Raw genomic sequence first — 25,122 nt, forward strand, 5'->3', positions numbered from 1 at the left:
TAGTATAGGTTTTAATAATAAATGTTTAGGAATTCATTTTTTATATTATTTTAAATGATGTGTACACATATCTATCTGTGTGAGTGTATACTGCATATATGCAGGAGCCCATGGGGGCCAGAAGAATGTGTTGGAGTTACAGGAGGTTGTGAGATGCCTGATATGGATACTAGGAACTAAATTCATGTCCTTTGGAACAGCAGCACATTCTTAAACACTAGGTCCCATGATGTTTACTTTGGTTTTTTGTTTTGTTTTGTTTGATTTTGTCAACATGACACAGATAGTGTTATCCAAGAAGAGGGACCTCAATTGAGAAAGCGCCTCCATCAGATTGGCTTGTAGACAAGTCTGTGGGCCATTTTGTTGATTAATGTTTGATGTGTGAGGCCCCATCCCACCGTGGGCAGTTCCATCCCTGAGCAGGTGGACCTGAGTTGTATTAAGAAAGCAAGCTGAATGTGCCATGGAAAAACCAGTAAGCAGCATTTCACCATGCTCTCTGCTTCAGTTCCCATCACCCAGTTCCTGCCTTGGATTCCCCAGATGATGAACTGTGACTCGGAAGCCAAATAAACCCTTTTCCTCCTCAAGTTGATTTTGCTCATGGTATTTTGATATAACAGTAGAAGTTAAACTAAACACCATCTCTCTAGACCTCAGAGATTTACTTTTTTAATTAAAAAAAATTGTATTCATTTTACATACCAATCATAGATACCCTGCTTCCCTCATCCCGCCCCTCTAGCCTCCCCCCTAAACCATCCCCCCCATTCCCTCCTGCAAGAAGATAAGGCCTCTTAAATTGTTTTTGTACTACAAAGGAAGGGTGAAATCTAAAATATGAAAGAGACAATTTACAGCAATTATGAAATATAACTGCACTATTAGACATATGTTTAAGAGATAAAAATCCATCAGTTTCATCAGTGTCAAATGGAAGGTAGGTAGATGTAATAAATATATGTACATATTTAATATGCATTTTCAGAAGATAAAATGAAATAGTACTGATAGGAAAACATAATGTAAAATAACCATTTTATAGAACTAAGATATGATTTCTCTGTTTTTGAAGAGTAGAATATCAGGTTTAGGGGTAATATTTTGTTGTCTATCATAATAGTAGATAAAAATGAAACCTTAAAAGGGTAAATAAGCTTTCTCACTACCAAAGTAAGTTAATGGAGAATATCAAAAAGTATGAGTTACAAATTTTGAGGCAATATTATTAGTAATACTGCTTGGATTTTGTAGTAGGGAATGAGATAAAAAGTTGTGTCTCATAGTATAGTCAGAGTTTTTACAACTATGAGTTATGAAAAAGGAATGTCAGAAATGAATATCATCATATACATTTTATAATGATAACAGTTCTTATGTTTGCTTGGTGAATAAATAAATAGGGGTTTATATTGGTGAAATTATTAAGGCCACTCCACGTAGTTAAAAGGAAGGTTTATTTTGTGGTGTAGCTTACAAGTGAATGGATAGTTCACAGAGTCTGGGAAAGGCGTAGCGCAGTCCAGCGGTGTTCTCTGGAGAACTCTACTCAGTCTACCTCCTGCGTCCAGGGTCCAGGAACCAAGAGAGCCGGTGCATCCAGATCTCAGGTCTTCAGGATCCTCTCTGGGCCCTGCCTTGTAGACGTGACAGTTACTGAAGCCTCAATGGGGGTTGGAACTTCCAGATCAAAGCTGGAATGGCTACTCACTACAGGTTTAGAATTTTTTTGGTTGAGAAGTTTTTTGAATGAACTAAATTAAGAAACAAAAGATGAATAAGGGTGAAGGAAGAATGCATAAGAAGGGGCTAGAGGCTATCTAACATGGAGGGGGGAATTAGAAATTGAAATAGATATATTTATGAAGAATGGCATTTTTGGCTTTGTATCACAAATATATGATGAGTGAATTCTGAGGTAATTCATTTATCTACATTAAAGTGTAGTGCTGTGGGATGTTCTGTATGGCAAATGTGTTGCTAATTAGTCGATAAATAAAACACTGATTGGCCATTGGCTAGGCAGGAAGTATAGGCGGGACAAGGAGGAGAATAAAGCTGGGAAGTGGAAGGCTGAGTCAGAGAGACACTGCCAGCCACCACCATGACAAGCTGCATGTGAAGATCCTGGTAAGCCACGAGCCATGTGGCAAGGGATAGATTTATGGAAATGAATTAATTTAAACTGTAAGAACAGTTAGCAAGAAGCCTGCCACGGCCATACAGTTTGTAACCAATATAAGTCTCTGTGTTTACTTGGTCGGGTCTGAGTGGCTGTGGGACGGGCAGGTGAGAGAGATTTGTCCTGACTGTGGGCCAGGCAGGAAAATTATAGCTACAGTGTAGTGTTGTGACAGGGATAAGAAGTGTAAAAAGCCCTGATTTACTTGTATTACTTTTGCTGAATCCTATGAAATAGATAACTTAATTGATAGACTGTCACTATTATCATGTCTGAATTTAAAAATCAACAGCAAGCACATATATGTATTTTAAGTTAGCTAAAGAAGAGGTAGAGATTGTTGACTTTTCATTCTCATTTTCTTCATTCCTTTGTTAAGAAAGTAACAACATGGCTGGAGAGATTTCTAAGCAGTTAGGAGCAGGTACTATTTTTGCAGAGGACCTAAGTTTGATTCCTAGTTCCCACATCAGGCAGCTTACAACTGTCTATAACTCTAGCTCCAGAGAGATCAGATATCTCTGGCCTCCAGGGGTACTTCACTCACATGTATATATCCATATCATATACATACCTACACATAATTAAAATTTTTTTAAATAAAAAAATTAAAAAGTAGTAACATATTATTAAAAACATTAGTAGAGGTCGAGGCCAGCCTGGGCTATAGAGTGAGTTTCAGGAAAGGCACAAATCTACACAGAGAAACCCTGTCTGGAAAAACACAACAAAAAAAATAGTAGAGCTTTTAAATACCATTGAGAAATTATTTCTAAAAAGATAAAGGAACAATTTCTGACACAGTGATGTAGAGTTATATTTTCACTATTTAACCCCAAGCCAACAGGAAATACACAATGGTTTTGACATTGAAGCACAAAATAGGAAATATGTTTTTATTGAATTTGCCATTTTAATTACTGAATTTTCTGCTTAAGTAAATTGCAAGGGACAGTCTTTAGCAAGAACAGTATCAAAACAAGCAATAGGGCTAGGCAGTGGTGACACATGCCTTTAATCCCAGCAGTAGGGAAGCAGAGCCAGATGGATCTCTGTGAGTTAGTGACCAGCCTGGTCTACAGAGCAAGATACAGGACAGGCACAAAAACTACACAGAGAAACCCTGTCTCGAAAAACAAAACAAACAAACAAACAAAAAAGCAATAAATTACTGATACTATCAGTCTATGTTGATGGGTATACGTGTTTTTGACAGTGTGAACATAGTAAATTGATTTGGATACACATCAGTGGATTTTCATTTTGGTTTTATACCATTCAGCTAATGAAAATCACATGTTATATAATTAAATTTTAATTTCTGTGAAAATAATTATAGACAAGAGTGATGAAGTAATATCATTGTAAGTAGTAATATGGCTCTGTGACAAGGTCTAATCTCAAAAGAGAAGTGAAGTTTCATTTTCTGGAATGGAACAGTAGGATAAAATATCTCTGTATCACAGATCACCATAATTTCTACCACTGAAATTTAGAAACTTTGTGTAACGTTTGCAAAAATTATAATTGATAATCAATTCTAATAAAAGTAATACTTGCATGTAATCAATAATAAATGTTCTTCAAAGCCAGAAAAAAATAGAAAAAATTGATGAGAATCATATTTCAAAACACCCACATTGTAATGGCAAATAGTTGAGTTTTCTACTATTGAATATTAATTGTAGTCAGAAGTTTTCCTGTGTCCAGCCTATCCTGCAGCTGTTCAGACAAGTAAACACACAGAGGCTTATATTACTTACAGACTGTATGGTCTATGTCTCTGGCTTCTCACTAGCTAGCTCTTATATCTTAAATTAACCCATTTCCATTAATCTATGTTTTGCCGCATGTTCTGTGGCTTACTGGTCTGCTGGTATGCTGTTCCTTGGGCAGCAGGCTGGTGTCTCCTTCTCTCAGTGTATCTGCTTAGATTGCCTGCTTGTTTGTAAGCTGCCTTGCCATAGGCCAATCAGCATTATATTTATCAACCAATCAGAGCAACACATATTCACAGCATACAGAAAGGCATCCCACGGCACTTGCCCTTTTCTATCTAATAAAAAAGGAAGATTTTAACTTTAACATAGTAAAACTACTTATAATAAAACAGTTATCAAGCAAGAATTACAGTTACAATATCTAGTCTATTTTTATTTGGCAAAATTAAAGAATATTCTATCATCTATATTTGTGAGTCTAAAGTTTCATATCTAATTTATCTTTTATCATAACTAAGAAAAATTATAACTATTTAGTTTTCAACTACATCAATAGCCTCAGAAGGATATAATGTTACCTAAGTAAATAGGAAGTTCATTACAGGCAACTTTCAAAAATCTTGAATGACAGAGACAGCTAGCTTCTTGGACAAATCACCCAAAGTTCCTCTGTAATGTTGGGGCATCCATCTTTGGCCTATAGGCCTAGAGATTTTTAGTTGTTTTTCCATGTATCCTGTAGAATATCTGGCAGTCTTCTCTGCGAAGCAGGAATCTAAAGGACCATCTCATAGTGCAAATTTCAGTGATCATCTTCCTATGGGTCCTATATGTCCAGTTGATACAACATTTTGTCAAGCAGTCGAGGCAAGAACAGTCTCTTGACTAAATGGCTATTTTTGCCAAGAAGAAGATAAACTCCGTATGGAGTATCTTCAACACCTGTCTTCCTCTTTGAAGTAAATCAGTGCTGCCAGGAGCAGATGTGTCTCAATGTCCAGAAAGTCAAAGTTCTTAAAATATTTTAAATGCCATGTTCCGTAGGTCTTTGAAGTATTTGAAGATTACCTACCTAACTGAAATGTATCTATGTATACCTAGAAAATTCAACTAACATGACTGTAAGTTTGATTATCATGGAGACTAATTATTAATCTATATTTCTTCATTATACATTACAATATTAAATGAGCTATACAAACATAATACCTTAAAGAAGTGTATAAATTTACATATAGTATAAAAATTAACTTTAAATTTGTAATAAACTGAAATCTATACCAATTTAAAACATTTTACACAAGTTGTTGCTCTTTAAAAGTAGATTCAATAATCGACCCTTTCATCCTATCATATCTATATCCTATTCCCTTTTTTTTTCTTTAGAAAGATATTGACTATGACCAATAACAATTTGTAACCAATCTCTAAACAAAGACAAATATCCATAATCCAGTTTTTGGGAATGTGGGCATAGTTTTCTAGGCTACTTCCTGCTAAATTGTAGGTGCTGGTAGTCTTATGGGGATCCTGAGAAAATTCCAGATAATGGTCAAGTCCTGGGAAGACTGGCTATAACCTTGTTGATAGGAGGTCTGGCTAGATTAAATCTGATCCATCTTAACCTGGAACAAATCCATAGCCACTTGCTTCTTGTGGGAACAAAAGCAGAGCCTCCTTTCCAAAGCAACATATCCTTAGATCCAAATTTTGAAGTCAAGATACCTTTAAAATACATATATTGGTTTAATTTAGCAGCCTTTATAATCAAGTGTCTCTCTCAAATTAAAAATACCAAAGACAATATAATCCAGATTCTCTGTGTAATATCCACCTGTAAATACAGGGCTACTTTTTATATTACTTTTACTGTCTCTTTAAAGACTTTATTTTTTATTTTTATTTCTTTTTTTGGTTTTTCAAGACAGGGTTTTTCTGTGTAGCTTTGCGCCTTTCCTGGAACTCACTTGGTAGCCCAGGCCAGCCTCGAACTCACAGAGATCCGTCTGGCTCTTCCTCCCGAGTGCTGGGATTAAAGGCGTGCGCCACCACCGCCCGGCTTAAATTTTTTTTTTTATGTATCTATATGTATTTATTTTCCTTTCTCTTTCAAGCCTACATATATTTTTACACACATTGTAAACTGTTTAGGGTTTATTCCCTCTGAAACTGTCTTATTGTAAATCTATTGCTTTAAACTGTAGTGGCTAGTACAGAAGCGGCAGCCTTGGCTGCTGACTGCCCACCTCAGTTTCCCAATATGGCAGAGGTAATACACCACCATCTCTGGGATTCATGCTCTCTGCTGACTCTGGGAGGCAGTAGGTCCATGCCTTCATCCAGCATCATGTAGCCCAGAAACCTTTTTTTTTTTTTTGTCTATACTAGCAAAAGCTAAATCCACTAAGCAGCATACTGCACAGGCTTGGAATCACCTCTGTGTACCACAGCAGGAATTTGCCATGCTGCAGGTCAAGCCCACATGCCACAAACCCACCATACTGTATGTAGCTCATGGCTTGCATGAAAGACATAACTAAGAAGCTGGTTTTAGCATCTTTTTTTAAAAGTTTTGTCAGGTTTTAGGTGGAAATTCAAGCCAACACATTGGGCAGCCAAATGTAGTCAGAAGTTTTCCTGTGTCCTGCCCGTCCTACAGCCGTTCAGACAAGTAAACACATAGAGGCTTATATTACTTATAAACTGTATGGTCTATGGCTCTGGCTTCTTGCTAGCTAGCTCTTAAATCTTAAATTAACCCATTTGCATTAATCTGTGGTTTGCCACGTGTTCTGTGGCTTACTGGTCTGCTGGCATGCTGTTTCTTGGGCAGCAGGCTGGTGTTTCTCTTGCCTCTCATCTCAGTGTATCTGCTTAGATTGCCTGCCTGTTTGTAAGCTGCTTTGTCATAGGCCAATGAAGCTTTATTTATCAACCAATCAGAGAAACACATATTTATACCATACAGAAAGACATCCCACAGCAATTAATGTGTTTCTGTATTTATTTTTGAATTCCTTACCAAATGTAGTTAATGCTCAGATATGAGGCAGAATACATCACTTACTAATAGTTCTACCCGTTTTGCAGTACAGAAAATGTCATAAGGTATGGGCTATTATTTTTGTGTAGGTTTTTATGTTGTTGAGAATTTCTTGAAAATACAAAAATAAAATAATTTATTGCTTTCATTGTGCCGCTATTAGCCAATTTTTATGCTGTTTCTTAAACTTGGAAGTTTTCAGTAAAACATTAGACATTTTAAAATTTATTTTGTTGTATTACTCATCTGGAGTTATTACATAAAAGGATGAAAAACTTTCTTCCTTTACTTTCATGGTAGATCTATTTAATAAAGCACACTAAAAGTTTCCAGTTAAATCAGAGAAGCAGTATTTTAAGATATTGAGTCTATTCTTTACCCACTCAACACTATGAAATGTGGAGATTACTGCAGTGTTCTTTAGAACATATTCCATTGCCTAAGTCCCAAGTTGCAACGACAAATGGTTATAAATTTTAACTATGTTAGAAGAATGGAATGTGATTTAGATGATGACAAAGCAGATGGTTTACTGCTCAGCAAGTGGAAGGAAGATTAGTACTAACATGGTCTCAAGATTCAACTTCATTCAAGTTAATTTACCACCATTGAACTTAGCTTTGAAAGTTATCTAAGAACATAGTTAAAGGTATTTTCCATATGAGCTTGTGAACCTTTCCTAGCATATGCTTAGTTTTCATTGAAATGTCATTTGATCTTTTTGCTTTCCCAGTACAATGGAGTTAGATTTCAACAGCTTCAAAGAGATTTAATAGAAAGAATAATCCCAATGTTATTTATTTACTGAGTATCTCATAGCAATATGTTAATGAATGGAAATTTTTGAGAAACAAACCTATAATGAACAAAACACTTCTTTAAGTGTAGTGGGAACAAGAATCTACATGTGAAAATGAATTTGTTAAAATCACTTATGAATGTAAAGCATGCATAGTATTATTATGCCTTCTTTGATACCATGGTCATGACTAATTTCATGTTATAAAACATTACTCATTTTGCTTTTTAATCCTCTTTTCATTCTTTATGTTATTATATTGAAATAGATTTAAAATCTTTGCTTTTCAATACTTAAACCTTCTCTTCTAAAGCAACTTAGTTTCATTCTGTTCGTTCTTTCCCTGTTAAAATTAGTATATAATAGTTATGCAAAATGATGAATTTCAGTATAACATTTTCACATATACCCATTACATACCTTGATCATATTTATTGCCATATGTAATTATTATGTCTTAAGTGCCATTTTACCCTCATGATTAATTTTAATTTTCTTATCCTTCTATTCTTTAACATTCTGCAAGAAAAATTCTGAAATCATTATACAACCTTGTAATCTAAATTAACCTTTATTTTGGCCTTTCTTCTACATCTAATATTTCTAAACCTATAAATAGAAATAAAAGTCTAATGTAAAGACCAAAGATATGTGATAGTAAAAACTAATGCCTAATCAAGTATTTGAATAAATATCTGGTTCCAAGTATAAGACTGTATTGAGACCAAAGAAAATATATTATTATCTTACTAGGTAATTTATCACTCATATCGCATATAAAGTAGAAACTTTTTCAAATATTCATAGCTACTTAAATTCCAGAATTGATGGCTGGTTAATTTTATAGACTCTGAGGTAAGTTACAGTTGTGATGGGGGACTTGAACTATTTGGACAGCTGCTAGAAATGTCATTCTATTAATAGCAAGACATGTGCCTGACTATGCCTACCATTCCCTTCTTTCACTACTGCTTGCTAACTATAAGATGACATGATCAGTCTCCCAAAGCTTTCTGTTACTTCTAAATAGTTTTTTTATATTTGTATCAGGAACACAATCATAATGGTTTTCTTTTCTGAGAGATAAGATTACCAAAGGTTCACGTCTCAAGACTCAGGTGAATTTTATCTGGGTATGGGGGTGGAAACTAAGCACACATACATAGCATTTCAGGAGCAGGAGCAGTAAGGTAATCTTAAACAGAAAAGATGCCAAAAGCTGGGGCTGGAAATTCTGTCAGTTAAGGATATTTTACATTTTTCTCAGAATGTAAACATTATAATGTTTTAAAATATTGATTGAATATGAATTTAGTTTTAGAGTTGTAGATGATTGCATAGACAATATATATGTATTATAGAAATATTACTTAGATGCTTGGACTGCTATATTTCATCTTCTCTTTATTGTAACCTCTTTTTAAAATTCTATTCGTTTTTTGGGTGTGTTTTCCTGATAAGTTGTCTTGTTTCCCCCTCCTCACACCTTTAGGGTAAAGTTGAAGAGCAAGCTATGTCAAGAGAAGATCAGGTAAGAAAGCAATGGTAACAATTAAAGCAAATTTATTGATGTGAAGTAAAGAAAATATTTTTTACAATATTAAGGATTTAATTATAATGATATAGATACAATCTGCTTTGCAACTGCATGGTAAATATATAGTTAATAAGATGTTTCAGGGTCTTTGCTGTTAACAGCTGTTTTTTAATGTGGAAAAAATGTGAGTCAAATGGGACCTTTTCAGTATGTCAGATATCCAGATGGGAAACATCTGGCTGGCTAATTGGTTCATGTTGCATGAATACTAGTTAATACTGTTTCTGTAAAAGTTCTAGCACCTCATCTGTTTTGGTTCTGGGATTTTGGATGTCATGGCAGTTTGGTATATTGCTATCTCTCTTCTTTCCTATAATGATTAAGCATTCTCTCTCTCTCTTTGAAGTGTGTGTGTGTGTGTGTGTGTGTGTGTGTGTGTGTGTGTGTGTGTGTAGGGAGAGAGAGAGAGATTGAGAGAAGAGAATATGTAATGGCATTATAGCATGCAAGATTTAAATTATTCCTGGATAAAACATATTATTTTGCCTTTTTGATACAGTATATAAAAACTTTAAACCATGGAAATTTTGGTTTTACTTTTTATTTTTGTGTGCACTATATATGTTTACTCGGTAAATTTTTATCATTAATGTGACCTTGTATTAAATATATATGTGCTTATATATTTAGTATATATATATATATATATATATATACACACACACACACACACACACACACACACACAAATACATATATAGCAAGTAAAAATACAGAGGGACTGTTAAACATGGATGTATTTCATCAAAAGGTTATTGTTAATCCATTTTCTCTCACTGTTCTTAACAGAACAGAATAGTTAAATATGAATAAACAGAGCAAGTATATAAGGAGTCTCAGAGATTATTTTTTCATAGACTTAAAAACAATCAACTTAGTATAGAATATTTGTATGTAGGAATTCACATTTTAAGGATTTTAAAAAACATTTCAGTGTCATTCATGTTGTGATTAATTTAGATATGTTAGTGTTTAATTAGAAAATGTGATGTTTCACAATTCAGAGTGAATAAGGTCAGTTTCTTTAATGCAGCCTATCTTATGAAGAGTTTCTCTACTTAGCCACTTTTTCCCAAAGTCAGATATTCTTGGAGATTCACATCATTTCTGATCTTTGTCACTTTTAACCTACTATTATTGCTTTCTTTTAAATGTCTACAGCAGTTTTTAATGGAAAAATGTAAATAAATGCCATATTAGGGTCATTAAGTGAAATTTTGCAAAAATGTATTTTATGCTCATTTTATTTGGAATTATCTTACTATTTTGTCCATTATTTAATTTTAATTTAGGGATACTACTGGGCACATGAAATTAGTTTAGTATATGGAAACATCAAATAAATCATGACTCTAAATTATTTAGCATAGTGTTTTAGAATGTATGTTCTGGAGTCAGACTGCCTGTGTTTAAATTCTGGATGACAGTTTCTGGTTGTGTGACTTTTTGCATAAATGTGTCTCAGATCTTATGTAGCTTTATCTGCACATGAAAATGACAGTGCTAAAAAATCTGTCTTATAAGTAATACCTGATATGCGATCATTAATGTTAGGATTGTTTCTTCATGGTACTAAATAAATGTTTCCTGTATTTGCTATTTCTCTCTGTCCACCTTCTTTTTCTTCCTTTCACAATTTTTTACCTCCCTTTCCTCTTCTTCCTTATCCTTGTTATTGTTGCTGTCATTGTTGCTAGTGTTACATAAAGGTATTTATCCTACCTAACTACTGTAAAGCAATGGTTCTAACTCTTCCTAATACTGCAACCCCTTAATACAATTCCTCATGTTGTGGTGACCCCAACCATAAAATTATATTCGTTGCTACCTCATAACTGTTATTTTGTTACTGTTATGATTTGTAATTAAAATATCTGATATGTAGGGTATTAGATATGCCACCCTTGTGAAAGGATCATTCAACCCCAGAGGGGTCATGACACACAAGTTGAGAACTACTAATCTAGCATAATCTTTTCTTGGTTTTAACCTCCTCATAACAGTTTCTTTCTCAGAATTCTAGCAGATGAATCTTAGACTGCTAAATTTATCATTAAAGACCCCTCCTTAATACTAGCTCTCCATTTATTTTTCTGCATTCTTATCCTTTTTACTTTACTTCATGCAACTGAGTCCTCTATCTGTTGCTTGCTAAGAACATCAGATGGTATGAATGAAGAGAATAGGAAGCAGGCCATAGTAAAACTCACAATGGCAACAGTAAAAGCAAAATATTAACAATTTGTATTTGTTTTATCTTTATTACTGTAAAACACTAATACATAAATTTATTCATGTATTAATATATTTTTGCTGTATACATTCACAAAATTCCAGGCTTAAAACTTGTTTGGGGATTCTATATGACCTGATGTTTTCTCATATATATATATATAAAACACACACATACACACATACATCTATATATCATCTATATATATTTTCAAGAGAGCACATCAGGTCAAAAACAGGTAATTAAATTACAAATCATTATTGGAGAAGATGTTATTAAGTCCAACCTAGTTTGTAGAATAATATGGGAATAAGACACTTCAAAAATGAGTTTGTGAGGTAGGATCATCCAAGTTAAAAGAAATAAAACCTGAGCAAAGGATCAGAAGTTAAAAAACATATATGTTTGGTACATAGTGAAACCTTATACACTTAACTGTATGGATGTAACAGACGATTAGTTGTAGAGTTTTTGTGGATATCTGTAGCACAAATCATAATTGATCTTAATAATAAAAACCAGGAGTCAGATATCAGGATGAAAGCTCAAAGAGGCAGAGCAGCCAGCCACTAGTTCTTACCTCTACGAAATCCTCAGTCTGAAAGAGCTCTGTGTTCCTGTCTCCTCCTGCCTTATAGTCCTTTCTCTGCCTAGCCATGTTACTTCCTGTCTCCACCTCCCTAGTGCTGAGATTAAAGGCATGAGATTCCAAGTGCTGGAATCAAAGGTGTGTGCTACCACTGCCTGTTCTGTTTCTCTTTTAGACTGGATCAATCTTGTGTAGCCAAGGATGGCCTTGAGCTACTGATCTTTCTGCTTCCCCCTCCCAAGTGCTGGGATTAAAGGTGTGTGCCACAAAATGCCTGGCCGCTATGGGTAACTAGTGGCTTAGCTCTGTACTCTTGATATTCAAACAAGCTTTATTTGTTAGATCACAAACAAAATATCAACACAGATATCTGTAATGCTTTGTATCTCCAAGAGTAGAAGTTGTGAGGAAGTTTACTTTTAACTTTTAATATAGTGTTCTAACTCTTCAACTCCTAAGACAAAAGGAAAAAAAAAACATTGTTGGGTCTTATGTATAAATCATTTTGTAGATTGTTTTTCTTTCATGTTTTAGTTATTGCCACACCTTATGGAAAACAAATTAAAAAATTTTGTGACAAGTTAAAGGTTAAGTATTTTTTTAGGTGACAGGAATATTGCATTTATTTTTGTTGTATTGATGAATTATAAAACATGAGTGAAGGACTGGGAAGATGGCTTAGAATCTCACTTGCCAGCTCGCTAGTGTCATGAAAATTTTGAGATTCAAGTTGAGTAAGAGTCCCTGTCTAGAGAGAGAGAGAGAGAGAGAGAGAGAGAGAGAGAGAGAGAGAGAAACCTCTGCCTCTGACCTCCACATACACACCCGTACATTTATAAGAAAATAAATGAATGCTGGGCATGGTGGCACATGCCTTTAATCCCAGCACTCAGGAGGCAGAGGTAGGCAGATCTTTGTGAGTTCGTGGCCAGCCTGGTCTACAGAGTGAATTCCAGGATAGGCTCCAAAGCTACGTAGAGAAACCCTGTCTGGAAAAAAAAAATGAAAAAGAGTGAATGTATAAAGTAGTATTGCAGTTTTTCTGGTTTAAGAATTGCACACCTGGAAAAAGCATGCATAGTGTGTTTGTGGTATGTAGACAAATATATGTACTACTAGCATTAAGGGAGTATACTATAAAATGTACAAATAATAATGAAATATACAGTAGTATTTACTGTAAATACATATACCCAACTGATATTATAGGAATGATTTTGACCTAATTTAGTCAACTGTGCTTACAATTAATCACTGTAACTTCATCATAAATTTTAGTGAGCTTTTGTTCCAATTAATGAGCAAAATATGAAGTAATTAATATGTGTGATGAAAATTCACTCAATCACTAATAATTTGAATCACATTTTTAATCAAATTAATTTTTTTTCGGAATAATGCTTCATCTTCTAATGCTGTTCATAATAGACCAAAATGTCACATTTTGAAGTTAAATTTATCATTAATATTGATCATTTTCATAAATCTAAACAACAATAAAGATTTAATTTGTCAAGCTTATTAATTCTATATAAATACTTCTATGGATGAATTTAAGCTACCTACTGATAGAAAGGGAAATAGAAGAATATACCATCATACTAGTACAGTAGATGAAAATACTTTAAAAACTACAAACAGCTAAGTGTGTTAAAACAAAAAAAAATGGTAGGTTTTGATGATGTTATATTACCTTTATTTTTGTATGATCTTTTGAATTACATTTTTTGTGTTTGTTCTTGTGTGTGTATGTGTGTTTGTATGTATGTAGGTTCATATATATGCAGATGCATGGCACATATGTGTGCATGCATAAGGATTCCAGAGAACAACTTCATGTCATTCTTCAAGTGGAACCTCCCTTTTGTTTGGGACAAGGTCTCTTACAGGCCTGCAATTTATCAAGCAAGCTAAAGTAGCTGGTGTGTGTGCCCCAGAGGTCCACCTGTCTCTGCCTCCCCAGCTCTGAGATTTTAAAAGCATGCCACACACCCAGCTTTTATTTTTAATAAATATTTTGAGGCTAGAATTCAAACCCTTGTTGACTGACGCATCTCCCCAGATCCTGAGTTTTATTTTTAATAATGTAAGAAATTGTCTGTAGAAATCATCATACTTTAACAGTTTGCCTCTAGCAAGCCAATAAAAGTCAAATTCAGTAGTTTGCTAGGAAGTTATTAGTTTCATTGATTAAATAAGAATCTGTAATCTGTGCTGGGTGTCACTAAGTATATTAAGGTGTTAGACAACATTAGTAATACAGAAGCAATCAGTATAGAAAAGAAGCAATTGTTAAAATTATTCTGCCAATATCTCTGCCTGGAGGCAAAGATCTGTGGGTTGGATGGTGTGTTTAGTATTGGTTATTTGTGGCATTGTTTCCCTGGGAAACTTTTAATTTATTCTTATGAAATGAATTAACCTGCAAATATATGGAAGTTAGAAATATCAAGGTAGCTAAGAAATGAAGAAGAAATGTAGAGTTTAGTATAGAGGAGATGGACATATTGAGATGATGGCAAAGAATCTTAGTAGTAACTCTGAAACAAGTATCTCCAAGTGTATTATCTGTTGCTATTTAATAAATGACCAGAAGCCAGATGGCTTGCAACAATATTAATTTATTACTTAGACCTCTGTAATGAATATGTCCAGTATTACACTTAGTAGGCTAATATCAAAGTTCTATGAGAGAATTATTGCTGTGTTTATTCAGACTGTTGGAACTTGTTTAATCAAGTTCCTTGGAATTACAGAGATGAGTACTTTTCCTTGTTGGTTGTCAGTGGAAACCATTCTCGGATACTAAAGGGTGCCCCATTATTTGCCTCATAGCTTCCTTCCTTCATCTTAAAAAGGCAGCAATAGCTTAAGTTTCTCTTCATTTTTAACTTCCTCTAAGTCTTTTTTTAGTATGACAGATTTGTGAACTATTTTCTGCTTTCCAATGCTGCCTTTAAAGGCTTGTGCTAATTGTACTGGGCTCACCTATGCAATACAGTGTAATCTTTATATTTTAAGGAAAGCTGATCTGTTCCCTTAATTCTATCAGCATTCCATGGTCACTTACTTTCTTCATTTTCACCTGTTGTGGACCTCTACAGATGCCTTGAGTTTACTGGGAAAAGACACTTCATTGATAAGTGGTCAGAACAAGGCTTATCTGTGGTTATAAATATAGGTCTTTAGAGTACAATTAGGAATTTTATTGGTTTATGAAAATGGCAATAATAGGTTCTCCTCTAGGGTCTATGACCTCTCTAGCCAAAGACAGTTGGTTAGATTCACAGTACCAGACATGAATTCGCTATTGAGTGGAACATAAGTCAAATTAGACTGCCATTGGTTAACTATGAGTGAAAGTGTCACCTTTGTACTATTGGGGATATCTTGCTGGGCTAATGTGGTTCATAGGCTTTACATATAGAGAAGACTGCTGAACGCTTTTCTCCTTTGGCAGCTTGCATATCACCTTCTGGTCCTATGAGAGACTTTTAGGCTTTTAACAACTGGATTCTTTCAAGAGCTGTGTCCTAAGTTTTTGGTGCTTTCACCAATAGTGTCTCACCTTCAAGTTCTAGGAGACAACCAAGGGCAACGGTAATAGCTTATATTGTTTTGAGAGTCTTGGACAACATTTCAAAGGGAGGTTTCTCATGTCAGTAACAAGGAGTTTTTGTTCTATAGTATATGACTCTTAGGGGTGTATTATCACTGCATGTGGCATAGTTTCATTTAAAATGATGTAGTTGTGTTATTTTTTTCAAAAAATCAAAGAAATAATTTCAGATATATGTAGATTAACATGAATTGCTGAACGGCATTATTAATAAAAAAAACCCTTGGAGCCAGATATTGGGGTGAAAGATGAAAGATCAGAGGAACAGAACCATCCAGCCACAAGTTCTTACCACTAGGAAATCCTTAGCCCAAGAATACTTCCTGTATTCTCACGCCTTATATACCTTTTTGTGCCCTGCCATCTTACTTCCTCTCTCTGCCCAGCTCTATCACTTCCTGCCTGTCTGTACAGACCTCTAGACCTCTATGTTTAACTAGTGCTGGGATTAAATATGTGTGCTACCACACCTAGCTCTTTTCCCAGTGTGGCCTTGAACTCACAGAGATCCTGATGAATCTCTGCTTTCCTAATACTAGGATTAAAGGTGTGTGCTACCAATGCCTGACCTCTATGTTTAATATAGTGGCTGGCTTTTTCCTTTTATCCCCAGGCAAGCTTCATTTGTTAGAGCACAAATAAAATATCACCACATGTATATATGCACACACATATATTACATATTTTAAGTAAATATAAAATAGTATCTCCCTATGACTCTTTAAAACATCCTTACTGTTACTTATCTCTTTTTCCCAATCTTTAAAACATCCTTACTGTTACTTATCTTTTTCTTCCAATGTACAAGTTTCCCCACAGGTTAAAGTCCCTGCCCAGTTTTTCTCATTTCCCCTTTCATAGCACTGTGTCCTACTACGCCAATCTATGGAGCTTCTTCTTTCCTACTGCACCATTGTTCCTTTCTACTTTCTGGCTTCTGTTGTTGCTCTAGGTTATATACTCAAATCTAAAGATTGAGAGCGAGGCTCTATAAATAAAATAGAATGTGGAGTTTTGTTTTCTAGATCTGGGTTAACTCAGTACAGTATTTTCTTAGTTCTATATATTCACTTGAAAATTTCCTGATTTCATTTTTCTGTACAACTAAATAGTGTTCTTTTATGTATATGTACCACATTTTGATTATCTATTCATCAGCTGAAAAACATTTAAGTTGTTTCCATTTCAGAGCTATTAAGAAAAGAGTGGCAATGAATATGACTAGGCAATTATCTACATAGAATACCAAGGCCTTTGGATATTTGCGAAGGGTATTAGCTGGATTATGTGATAGATCTACTTTTAGCCCTTTTAACCGTTCTCCACACAAACATCATAGTGGCTGTACCAGTTTGCAATCCTACCAACAGTCAATGAGGATTCCCCTTTCTCCGAATTCTTCTCAGCATGTGTTGTCAGTTGTTTTCTTTTTAAATAATATTTTCATTAATTCAAAATTGATTTTGATCGTATTTCATCGCTTCCTTTAATCCATCTACCCTATCTCGTATTCTGACTTTTTAAATTGGAAAATTGAAACAATTACCATGAAGAGCTATTATTGACAATTATGTATCAATTCCTGTTGTTTGATTGCTTTAGTATAACTAAATCATTTTTTCTGATCTTTTATTTATTTCAAAATTTTTATTTTTAATACCAACCAAAGATTCCCCCTCTCATCCCTCCTTCTGCTTCCTCCCCAGCCTCTCCCCCCCAAACACACTCCCGTCTCCAAAAGAGTCATGGGGAGTCAGCAAAGCCTGGTACATTCAGTTGAGGCAGGACCAAGCCCCTCAAGCGGGTGCTGCATCAAGGATGAGCAAGGAGCCAGCTCATGCACCAGGGATAAATCCTTATCCAATGGCCAATGGGCCCCTCAAACAGACCAAGCTACACAGTTGTCTCCTGTATGCAGAAGGCCTAGTCCAGTCCCATAGAGGCTCCACAGCTGTTGGTCTAAAGTTTGTGAGTTCCTATGACTGGAATACCTGAGCTCTGCCTGGTGCTTGACTGTGGATCTCTGCATCTGCTTCCATCAGTTACTGGATGAAGACTCTATGATGATATTTAGGGTATTCACCAATCTGATTACCAGGGTAGGCCAGTTCAGGCACCCACTGCACTATTGCTAGTAGTCTAATCTGGAGTCCTTGTGAATTCCTGGGAATTTCCCTAGCATCAGGTTTCTCACTTACCCCACAATGTGTCCCTCTATCAAGATATCTCTTTCATTGTTCTCCCGCTCCATCCCTCCCCCAGCATGACCATCCCATTCCCTCATGTTCTCAAACCCCATCACCTCCACTTTATTTCTCCCCCATCTCCCATTTATTCATGGAGATCTCCTCAGTTTCCCTTCCCAAGGTGATCTCTGTGTCCTTCATAGGGTCCTCCTTGTTTCCTAGCTTCACTAGAGCTCTGGGTTGTAGTCTGGTTATCCTTTGCTTTACTTCTAGTATCCACTTATGAGTGAGTACATACTATGTTTGTTCTTCTGAGTCTGGGTTACCTCACCCAGGATGATATTTTTTAGTTCCATCCATTTGCCTACAAATTTCAGGATGTCATTGTTTTATACAGCTGAGTAATACTCCATTGTGAATATGTATCATGTTTTCTTTATCCATTCTTTGGTTGAGTGGCTTCTAGGTTGTTATGATTTTAAACAATGCCATTTGAACTTGAATGACTTTAGGAGGATGGAAGAACACAGATGATATCAGGTATATTAAGATAATAGTTATTCCAGGTGGTGGTGGTGCACACCTTTAATCCTGGCAGAGGCAGGATGATCTCTGTGAGTTCCACGACAGCCTAGTCTATAAAGTGAGTTCCAGAAAAACTAGGACTACACAGAGAAACCCTGTTTTAGAAATGCTCTCCTGAAATAATAGTTATTAAGGGTATGAATTAAAAGGAAATAAGTATAGGATTAGTTAGTATTAGATCAATGGCAAAAAAAGACAAGATAAAAGTAAACAGAAGACAAACAATAAATATGAAAGGAGGAAAAAATAGTTTCATGTAAAAGGAGAATAGTGTCTTGTCTGCATCTGAACAGTCATTTATTCTCACTTTTCAGTGCTTTGACCAGTTCTGGCTCTCTACATTAATAACCAACCACCCACTGCAAAAAGAGGCTTCTCTGAGTAAGGCTGAGAGCAGCACTAGTCTATAGACATAAACATAAATATTTAGAAAGTAGTTTAATTATGTGTAGATTAGATAAATCAGATTTCTGCCTATGACCTATGGCGTCCTCAGGCATAGGCATTTGTTTTTTGTTTTTGTTTTTCAAGACAGGGTTTCTCTGTGTAACAGCCCTGGCTGTCCTGGAACTCACTTTGTAGACAGGCTGACCTCAAACTCAGAAAGATCCCCCTGCCTCTGCCCCTCGAGTGCTGGGATTAAAGGTGTGCGCCACCACTTCCTGGCCAGGCATAGGCTTTTGATCAAGTTTATAGTAGCAGAAATTAATTAAGGAAGTACAGGTGCAAGGAAATACATGCTAATGCTTGACATCTAGAAAATTCATATTGATGGAAAATTTCATTATGACATCTGTAGAGGAGAAGAGTAGATTCCTAAGTTTCTAGTACATTCTTTTTCATATTGCAAACACCTTTGAAAGATAGAAAAATATGCTCCAATCATATCATATTTTATCAATGTGCTTATATAGATGAAACTTATTTGTATGAAATGGTTAGTGCTTAAATATTTGAAATGTATGAGATGAATTTTAAAAGTGACAGTATGATATTAAATTGGACTGCTGAAAGTGAAAATTTGAATGTGTCACATAATAGATGAAATGTTTAGTCAGTTCAATAATTGAAGATATTTGTACATGCTTATTTGGCTTCATAGCAATCATGCAATTATGAACTGCATATAATTGATGTTGGACCAAGGACCAAATGCCTCATAAACTTGTTTCTTAAATAATAAAAGATCCCTCATCCCCAGACTTTCAAAGACTGAAAGGGAAATTCTTTTTAAACAGATAATCTCAGCACTTAATAAAACACTTATTATTCCTTGGACATTATGTATGGAAATTAGAGTTACGTTTCCTAAAGTGGAGGCCATGTGGAGCCATTACTTTAACTCTCTGCTTATTTTTGATAGCTGTTTGATGAGGCTCTGGATAAAAATATGATGAATTACAGTGTGTGTATACATGTTAATGCAAATCACTTTTATTTGATACATTTAAGTACCAAAACCCAATTAAGATATTGAATATTTAAATTAGTCTGTGGATATTGAAATTATCAATTCTTATAATATTCTACACAGAATTAATAGTGCTTTAAAAATAAATGGAAATTAAGTATCCCCTTTCCTATATCTTAAATCTGTACCAAATCCATCTAAGTATAAAATAGTGTTGTATAGCCTATCCCCTCAACAGATTATGCATTATCAGGTTGTGAATTATATATACTAAACCAGTATAAGAAATAGTAAGTATTAATTGTAGTTTAATTTTTGTCATATTCTAAAACGTTATTGCATTCATTCTCTTTTTTTTTGATGACTGCCATGGGTGATAGGACTATTAATAGAAAAATGTTTAAAGAATGAAAAGTGCTTGATGATAATTTTGCATCTTTCATATATTATTTTGGCTAAATGATGTTGATATTGGGCCTATTCCATTTTTATAATGTTGTAGGAAATACTTCTTCATTTCTTGCACCCAAACTCCCACTTTAATTTCAGAATATCAAAAAGATGCCTACCAGATTTGGAAAAGAAAATGAACAACTTGAGCATGCTATTGATCGTGTTCTTGCCACAATATCGGAAAGAAGACTGGCACGTAGTCTACATGGCACTAATGAACAGCCACCTCATAACGTTCTTACAGCTACCCTTGAACTGGTTAACACTGTCAACATGATATTAAACATTCTGGAAAGGTAATTCCTAATATCTGATATTTAAACCCATGGCACAGTTGTATTTTCCCCTTCATTTCTTCTCAGAAATCTGAAGTGTGGAATGAATTGTATTTCCATGCTTTTTTCAAATATGTTTACAGACATGTTATTGATGCCATGATTATCCTCCTAGGATGTACAAGATAGTTACATGGTTCCCTTTAAATCAAATTTTTTACTATCTGATTTTTACAATTCATTCAACAAAAATCATATTTTTAAATGAGGATTCTGCCGGGTGGTGGTGGCACATGCCTTTAATCCCAGCACTCGGTAGGCAGAGACAAGTGTATCTCTGTGAGTTCCAGGCCAGCCTGGTCTACGGAGTGAGATCCAGGACAGGCATCAAAACTACACAGAGAAACCCTGTCTCAAAAAACCAAACTAAATGAATAAATAAATGAGGATTTCCCTTGAGTTCTCTTTATAGATTAAGTTACACCAAACTAGTATGTGATCATATCTGGCATTTTTACAGCAAAAAATATATTCTTTCTTTGTGTATTAATTAAATTATGAAGTTTTAGTTAACGAGTTAGTCCTGTTTCTAAAAGCCTGTGTTAATAAGAAAAGATTAGTGAAATAAAACTAATGATTCATAATTTTGTTTTGTTAGTAACATTTAGTTAACAATATTAGTGTGTAGATTTCTATGCTTTATGTTTTGACCAACAACTATAATCAGTTATCTGTTCTATGTACAAATGAGTCATCTGGCAAATTCCTATGCCATTTGCTTCCACTAAGTATTATATTTTTCAGGTAAAAAAAAAGAAGGGAGAGAGATAGAAAAAAGATTTTGTGTTTTGATTAACAAAAAACTACACCTTTATATTACATGTCCCCTTGCTGAATAATTTCTCTTTTGCAACTAATATTTGATTGAAAAACAAACTTATTCACATACGTAAGTAATGAAGACAATATTTTCCCAGTGGTTCAAGGAAATTTTAAATAATATCATAGAAAATTTGACAAACTCAGCAGTTCCTTTACACTCTTTACGTTTGACCTTATTATAAGCAACTATCTACAAAACAACTGAAGGAAAGCAAACACAGGAGACATACTCAAAAGTAAATATTCTGCAGTAGGCTGAATTTAGAGAGAGCATTATATGGATCATAAAGTAAAAATAGCCATAAAATGGAGTAAAATAAAAAGACCCCTCAAATGTTTATAATCTGTTAAATTAACATTTGATAATTCATTTCACTTGATTTGCTCATTTTGTTAAAGTAGTCAGATTGCAAAGTTTGCATCATAATATTGGTATTAAAAGTTACACTTGCTTTTTTTCACTGAATTTCCCATATTAAGGGCTTATTTACTCTCATCAGTGGAATCAGGTAACATTAGAAGGGTCTTGTCTGGTTCCACCTCTATTTCACAGAAAAATGATCTATAGAAAATGACCTTGTCCAACATACATTTTTCAAATGTAGTAAATCATCTTAGTTTTGTCTTTATTCTAACTGAAAATATCAAAGGTTTTATAGTATTTTTGATTCTTAGACTTAGTCTAAATGACTAATGATGACTGAATAAGAGGAATTGATGTTGAACTACGTATTTTGCTAAAGTCAAGACTGACTAAATATTTTCAACTGTAATATTTGTATATCAAAATGTCTATGGATAAAAACCTCAAAAGTAAATTTTGAGTTCCATGGTGGGAATATATACAAATTCAGCACTATAATGCTTTCTGATTTGTTTTACAGGGACAACCTAAAAATTATAGTCCATTTTTAAAAGATAATTATTGCAGACATTTTGAATACAAGGTCTTACATCTGCAAAGGAAACACTCTACCACTGAGTTACATCTCACCTTATACGTATTATTCAGATGAAGTAGAGAATAATTTCCCCACAAAACTCTGTTTTTCTTTTTTTAATCTCATATAGGCCTCCCAATAGGAGAAGGTTGAAAGCTATGTTGGATATAAGTAGAAAGACCCAAACTTTTCATTTAGCTAGGATATCTTTATTTATCTCAAATACTTTTTTCATTTACATAAAAAATGAATGCCAAATAAAACCTTTTTTTAATTTTCAGATTATCTACTTGAGGATAATATGGTTACTTTTTATTTGACCCTTTCCTCCTTTCATTATTTTATATAATCAATCATTTGTATAGTAAGTCAAGAGAAAGGAAATATTAGAAGATAAACCTTCTCAACATTTAACTTTCTTTTTACAACAATTTGAACGTGGGAGTAATTATAACAAATTGTGTTCTTACCATTTCCCCCCTTTTTAGACCATAGAAATATCACATTTATCAGTGTCTACTTAAATTTGTTACATGCTTGATATAATACTGTAATGTTCTAGAATTTAGCGATTTGCACTTTTTATCTAAAATGTATTTTAAATTACAAGTTTCAATTTCTTGAGGAATAAAGATACTGTATTCAAAGACACTCAGATTGATGGAATCTCTTTGTTGCCCTTCCCTGGCAGGCCACCATTTGATTGCATGTCAGAATTTTCCAGTCTGAAAAATCATCTCATTAAACATATCACATTACTGAAACATTTCTCTGAACAGGTAAGACATACTTTTGTTGTGCTGTTCTCCATTCATATTCCTATGCATTTATTTATCAAGTCCAGTACATTTATCTTCACTAACACCCATAATATCTTTCCTTTTCTTACCCTCATGTTTCAACACTGAGATGCAGGTCTATATTTTGTTATAATTATATAGAATATTCAGTGACCCAGTTGAGTTGCCACCTCAAATCCCTTTCCCATTGTATCAGAATTGGTGCTCTTTTGACTTTATACGGTATTTATCCATTCCAAATGAGATGCCAAGTAACTGAGACAGAGAAGAAACTGTGTGAGGAGAACCAAAGGTTTGACCAGAGATTTCATTAGTCTTATATAACTATGTGAAAAATGGATATTGTTGGCTATCCAAGCTTCTAGATGGGAGCAGTAATAGGCAACATGTTTGTTAAATCATAAAAGAACTTACTGATAACAATATCAAAGATCAGCTTTTAATCAGTGTTATCATTGATTGTATTAAGCTGTTCTTCCTCTGTATTGAATAAAATCAAAATAAATTCTCTCTAAAGGAAGATAACATCAATATGTGCCTCAAATTATCTCCATGACTTCTCATATACAAGGGTCAGTATTAAATAAAGATAAAATAGAAAATAAAAATAAATCAATTAATTAAAATTAAGGTTTTTTTGTAGACAGACAGTGAAAATAGAGGGGACAATGTTTTAAAAGTTATTAAAGAAGGAACTCTTGGTTTTTTTTATTTGCCCTCCTACAGACCTGAAAATAAATGTATCATAACCACACTCCAAGAAATCCTAGAGCTTCTATATGTGACTAAGGCCACTTGGAAAATATTTGTTTGGGGGACTCACAATGTCCCCTCAATACGTGAGTGAAGAAACAAAAGGGTTTTATCTAGAGTAAAAGAAGGCAAAGTTTGGCTTAATTTTAGATTCTCAGTGGATGTCATTCAAGCAACAACCAAAAGAAGCAGTCCTTAAGTTCTCAGGTCAAAGTAAGAAATGTAACAGATATACTTACAGTAAACATTAAGTTAGGGGTTACAGATATTAGCAGGAAAAAAAAGAAATAGCAAAGAAGTGTGTTCATGCCAGAGAAAGATATGGGAACAGGTGTATTATATCAGATAAAACAAACAGCAATACACTTGTAAGAATAGTGAGAAGATGCAGAGCAAGCAGAATGCTGAGGTAGAGAGAAAAGGAAAAGGAAAAAGAAGAATGGAGCATGGAGGAAAGGAGAGGAGACATAGTGGTCTCAGCCAGAGGAGGAGCCCAATTTGATTTACCTGATTGCTAAAGAAAATTGATCCAAATCATGGCACTGGAAGATAAGGGAATAAGGGTGTAGTTGGAAGTTTTTTTGTGTCCTGCCCACTCTGCAGCCCCTCAGACCCAAGTAAACTTACAGAGGCTTATATTAATTATGAAATGTATGGCAATTACCTCAGGCTTATTACTGACTAGCTCTTACACTTAAATCAATCCATAGTTCTTATTTTAGCCAAGTGGCTTGGTACCTTTTCTCAATTCTGCCTTGTCATCTTGCTTCCTCTGTGTCTGGCTGGCGACTCCTGTGTCAGCCTTCCTCTTCCCAGAATTCTCTTTGTCTGCTTATCCCACCTATACTTCCTGCCTGGCTACTGGCCAATCAGCATTTTATATATCAACCAATGAGAGCAACACATATTCACAGTATACAGAAAGGCATCCCACAGCACTTACCCTTTTATGTCTAATAAAAAAGGAAAGTTTTAATTTTAACATAGTAAAATTACATATAATAGAATAGTTATCAAGCAGTAATCACAGTTATAATACATAGTATATTT

General features: G+C 34.5%; 1 protein-coding gene across 2 annotated transcripts in view; it reads left to right on the plus strand.

The window, feature by feature from the left end:
• LOC131899055 (uncharacterized) overlaps window positions 1-25,122 on the plus strand; it is a 372,739-nt gene that overhangs the window by 61,884 nt on the left and 285,733 nt on the right. For both annotated transcript variants that reach the window (XM_059250423.1, XM_059250424.1), the window contains exons 3-5: window positions 9,241-9,279; window positions 20,518-20,717; window positions 23,211-23,298. In XM_059250423.1, coding sequence (XP_059106406.1) covers window positions 9,241-9,279; window positions 20,518-20,717; window positions 23,211-23,298 — 327 coding nt within the window. The remainder of the gene's footprint in view (window positions 1-9,240; window positions 9,280-20,517; window positions 20,718-23,210; window positions 23,299-25,122) is intronic.

This window comes from Peromyscus eremicus, chromosome X, assembly GCF_949786415.1.
Source record: "Peromyscus eremicus chromosome X, PerEre_H2_v1, whole genome shotgun sequence".
NCBI lineage: Eukaryota > Metazoa > Chordata > Mammalia > Rodentia > Cricetidae > Peromyscus > Peromyscus eremicus.